The sequence below is a fragment of the Penaeus chinensis genome, chromosome 10 (assembly GCF_019202785.1).
Source record: "Penaeus chinensis breed Huanghai No. 1 chromosome 10, ASM1920278v2, whole genome shotgun sequence".
Taxonomy (NCBI): Eukaryota; Metazoa; Arthropoda; class Malacostraca; order Decapoda; family Penaeidae; genus Penaeus; species Penaeus chinensis.
In genome coordinates this window covers 4,627,556-4,632,555 of record NC_061828.1, presented here as the reverse complement: position 1 = coordinate 4,632,555, position 5,000 = coordinate 4,627,556, and the positions used below count along the sequence as shown (strand labels likewise).

At 50.4% G+C, this 5,000-nt stretch overlaps 1 protein-coding gene across 1 annotated transcript in view; it reads left to right on the top strand.

Moving 5' to 3' along the window:
- Window positions 1–5,000, top strand: part of LOC125029822 — a 13,114-nt gene that overhangs the window by 7,683 nt on the left and 431 nt on the right. The window contains 2 exon segments of the mRNA XM_047619996.1: window positions 1,635–1,785; window positions 1,787–5,000. The exon segment at window positions 1,787–5,000 is cut by the window's right edge and continues 431 nt beyond it. Coding sequence (XP_047475952.1) covers window positions 1,635–1,785; window positions 1,787–3,916 — 2,281 coding nt within the window. The 3' untranslated portion in view covers window positions 3,917–5,000.

Below are 5,000 nucleotides of genomic sequence, written 5' to 3'. Positions count from 1 at the left end.
TAGTCACCAATAGTTCTAGCAGAAACGTCAATGCAAGCGACAGGTCCGTAGAACAGGAACTTCATAGCTTCACTTCCTGCTCCTACTCCTACTTCTACTCCAAATCTTTCTCCTCCTCCTCCTGCTCCTCCCCCTCCTCCTCCTCTACCGCCTTTTCCTCTATACTTCTTCTTCCGCTTCTTCTTCCTCCTCCTCCACCCCCACCTCCACCTCCACCTCCACCTCCACCTCCACCTCCACCTCCACCTCCACCTCCACCTCCACCTCCCCCTCCACCTCCACCTCCACCTCCACCTCCACCTCCACCGCCACCTCCACCTCCACCGCCACCTCCACCTCCACCTCCACCTCCACCTCCACCTCCACCTCCACCTCCTCCTCCACCCCCACCTCCACCCCCACCTCCACCTCCACCTCCACCTCCACCTCCACCTCCACCTCCACCTCCACCTCCACCGCCACCTCCACCTCCACCTCCACCTCCACCTCCACCTCCACCTTGTACTGTGGATTGTGTGTGTCTTTCTTCATAATGAAGTCTGGCTGCAACTCAGGCGGAGCGATTGCCATTGCAGTAGGCATTATTGCATGTGGGAGAGTAGGTTTATGTAATGCAGGAAATGTTATTTCTTTATGTGTTGTCTGTCTTTACGCAGACATGCATGCGGTCAGGTATTTATTGTTATAATTATTATTTTGTTGTTACTGCTGAGGCTGTTGCAATTGCTACTGTTACTGCAAAATCATCCTCATTGTCTTTGTTGTTGTCTTCTTACGTCTTCACTTCCTCCTCTTCTTCCTCCTCCTCCTCCTCCTCCTCCTCCTCATCATCATCATCATCATCATCATCATCATCATCATCATCATCATCATCATCATCATCATCATCATCACCATCTTCATCATCATCATCCTCATCCTCCTCCTCCTCATCATCATCATTACCATCATCATCATCATCATCATCGTCATCATCCCCACCACCACTACTACTACCTCCACCACCATACACACTGTTGCCTTCGATGATTTTTTTTAAAAGAATATATGTTCATCCAACTATGTATCAACTTCATCAACCATTACCATCATTTCCTTAATAACGTTTGATGTTTCGGATTAAATTCAGTCGAGTGACCATCCCGCTGAAGATGAGGTCAGTATCTCCATCTAGGCTTAAGTGCATTTCGATAATCCACTTAAGTTTACGATCGCTTCAGGCATTTCATGAAGACGTTCAGAATTTTCAAGAATTTTCCGCGGGGTCAGAGTCTGGGAGGCTTCTGCATTACGAGTCCTGCGAGATGGGAGTGGGTAGGAAAACGTATCTAAATACTCGTATGAGCTCACGCACGCATGCTTGTACGCATACTCAGGCTCTTGTATACACACACAGGACACACACACACACACACACACACACACACACACACACACACACACACACACACACACACACACACACAGACACTCGTATACACATACAGGACACACACACACGCGCGCGCGCGCGCAAGAGCACACTCACATTCGCAAACATATCGTTCCCTCTCTCCACACACAAATATATAGAAAGAGTAAGAGGAGACTATACGAGTATCACATGTTTGTTTAACTTCATATTGTCCCTGCAGATACAAGTTCCTGCCCCGGGAGCGTGCGGTGGTGCGTTACGGCCGTGGAGGCGCTGCCAAGTACCGCGGAGAAGCCGTACGGAACACCGTGTGCAGTCGAGTGTTCCAGGGATGTAGGGCTCGACAGTGCCGCTTGCAGTCCCCCAATTTCCCCGGGCCTCTACCCGCGCAACGTCACCTGTTATTACCTGGTAAAGGCTCTGCCGCCCCCCGCAAGCGGCTTCACGCCCGTCATCACCCTCCGACAAGACAACGACCGACTGGTGCAGGTGGGGCGTCAGGGTCCTGTGGGCCGAGTCTCCCCCGAATCCCGGCTCCTGCAGGACAACGAGTGCCGCGGTCCAGAGGACTTCCTGCTAGTTTACGACGGAGGCTCCATGAAGGCGCCGCTGCTAGCCAAGCTCTGCGGCACCGCCACCGTTCCTAACATCACTTCGAGTGGACCCGAAGTGCTGGTGGTGTTTCAGACTGCCACGTCTGGCAGGATGAACCATCTTCCCAACCTCGTCACTGGCTTTGAGCTAGAGGCTCATGTGCTTTACATAAATCAGGAAGCTTCTAATGTAAATGGCCTGCAGTGTAAACAAACTATCAAAAGCTTTGGGGGAACCAATGGCATCGTCGCAAGTCCTGTGTTCGCCGTTCCGCCAAACGCGTCTTGCTCATATCAGTTCGAGGGGAGGAGAGGGGAGGTGGTATGGATATACTTTACTAAGTATCACAAAGCAAGGAAGAAGCAGGGCATGATGGGGCATCATCCCTGCAGGAACCGCCTCGCCATTTTCGACGGAAAGCCATTCACCGGCACGCCACCAGATGCCTCAGAATTAATGGCAAATTACTGCGACGAACAGCTGCCACCGATATGCGTGCGGTCGAGGCAGAAAGGAACGGTGAGCCAGCCGTGCACGCTGAAGGAAAGCTTCCTTTCGACGGGCACTAATCTTGCTGTCACTCAAGACTTCACAGACGGGACAAGTCTACTGCCACTGGATTACTCCATCTACTACGAGTTTGTAACAGTCTCTTTGGAGGGGATAGAACCTGACACTGATTGTGACATCGAGTTCAGTAGTTCTCAGGCCAGATCGGGACACTTCAACTCGCCGAAGAATGTGTTCTTATACGGCCGCGGTGGCAAATCATCCCTGTCCTGCAAATACACTTTTAAAACCGTAAAAGGGGAGGCAATAAAGTTGAGACTCACAAGCGTAGGTTTCCGGGGTAATATGTGTAAAACAGTCTACAATTTCCAGACCAATCTCTATGACTGCATTGCGCGACTACCAGGCTCGGCGACGCTGGAGGTCTGGGAGGAGCCGTGGAGGCAGACGCGCCTTCCCCTCGGCTGCGTGTGCGACGGTGGCCTCGCACCCGCCTCGTTCGTGAGCCACACGCGGCTCCTCCAACTGGATTTCACCATCAAGGAGATGAGCTGGAGCCAGGATTTTAACGACTTCTACTTCGATGCTGAGTACGAGTTCATCAAAACAAAGGGATGTGACGAACAAAAGATCCTTAACGGCTCGACAGGTTCGATTTTGATCGGGAGCAAGAAAGAGCTAGAAGAAAGTGGGGAAGAAGACATCAATGAAAAGTGTAACGATTATCCCTGGAGAATAAATGCAAGAGACAATAGTCATCTTTACCTGAACATTCCGGGTTACCACGCGTCCAGCCAGCGCTGCTCCACGAGGAATAGAGTAGTTGTCTTCGGAAGCCACACGGCACGGCCACTGCGATCTGCCTGCCCCGAGCCCAATGTGGCCGACAGTGTGGATATTTTTTCTTCAGGTTGGACCACGCAGCTGGACATGCTGGAGCCCCTCCCGGAGAGCTTGATAGTGCGTTACCTTGGCCGAGAGCCCGGCGTCTACAAGCTCACCTGGCTGGAGGTGCGGCGGGAGCCCCGTCCCTCGGCGCTGGAATCCCTGAAGGGCGGCGCGGGCCGGCGGCACATCACCGGCGCCACGTGCGGCCACCAGTGCCCCGAGTTGGACGCGTGCATCAGCCCCGAGCTTTGGTGCGACGGCGTGAAGCACTGCCCCTCCGGCGCCGACGAGCTCCGTTCCACCTGCCTCTATTTCACAATCCCGTGGCTGTACCTGATCCTGGGCGCCGTCGGTATACTGCTGGCACTGCTCGTGTTTGCTTCTGCCCTGGTGGCCGTCCGGGTGTACCAGCGCGGAAAGGTCAAGAGGAAGAAGAAGAAGGAGGCCCAGAGACTCATGACCCGGGAGGTCATTCTCCCCATGAACTTCCACAAGGAAAACATTTACTGATACCGGGATGTCGGTCTGACCCGCCGGCATCAGGAAACGACCTTCCCTCAGCTCCTCTCCTCCTGAGTGTCTGCTCCTTTATTACCCGCCTTGTCCTGGATCCTTTTTATATACATTTTTTTAGCTGCTTGACGAGACACTCAGAAAAATCCAGGTTTTACTATCTACTCTGTAAATATTTGCATTTTTGTCTACGGGCGATATCTATCAGCTAGATGAAGACTTCAATGACCTCATGTAGTGTTTTATAACCATATGTGCGTCTTATTTCTACCCGGCAGGAGTCGCCATGCCTTACATAGAGAGGTCCGCCTTCTCTTTGCTGACGACATAATGTTCATTGGTCTGACAACCTCACCACGCCCCTTCGAAGAAACTCCTGGTTGCCATTGTTTTTTTGTGTGACATTTGACCTTATTGTCACCCAAACCTTTGTTTTCCCCAAATCCCTTTTCCAGTAGAAACTCTGCTCCTTGCGGACTGACGAAATTGAGAACTGTATTCAAGTAAAACTGAAAAGCGAAAGACAAAATGGTAAAAAAGAAAAATAAATCGAAGATAATAATAAAACAGATGTGGTGCCTCGTATAGTGAACCAGTGAACTTTCCCGCATCCTTCTAGTGAACCCAATGAGCCTCCCAGCACCCAACCTGCGAATAAGTGAACCTCCCTCGACCTTGGACCTGGTAATAAAAGCAGACATACATACTACCGCTCATTATCGTGACTTCCATAAATTGCCAAAATTCCTGAAATATTTGGAGGCACAGTTTCCCCTCTGCTTACATTTCTTAACGAAGTAAAATCCCACTTAGAGAATTAGACATTTAAAATTAACGTAATCTCAAGACTTTTTTTAATCTATGGAAGTGAATGTATCGGTAAGAAAGAATAATCATAAGATAAGTGGTTTGCCAATGTGTGTATGTGAGTAAGTGATTAGAAATTTGAATAATTAGAAAGTGAGAGTGAAAAAAAGTGGTAATGGGCGCTAGTTCCTTACCTTAATATGCCCAGGACGAAAATAAATGTTTTGGCTGTAGAGAAGGAAAAAAAACAGATCGAAATTCGGTGTTAAGTCAA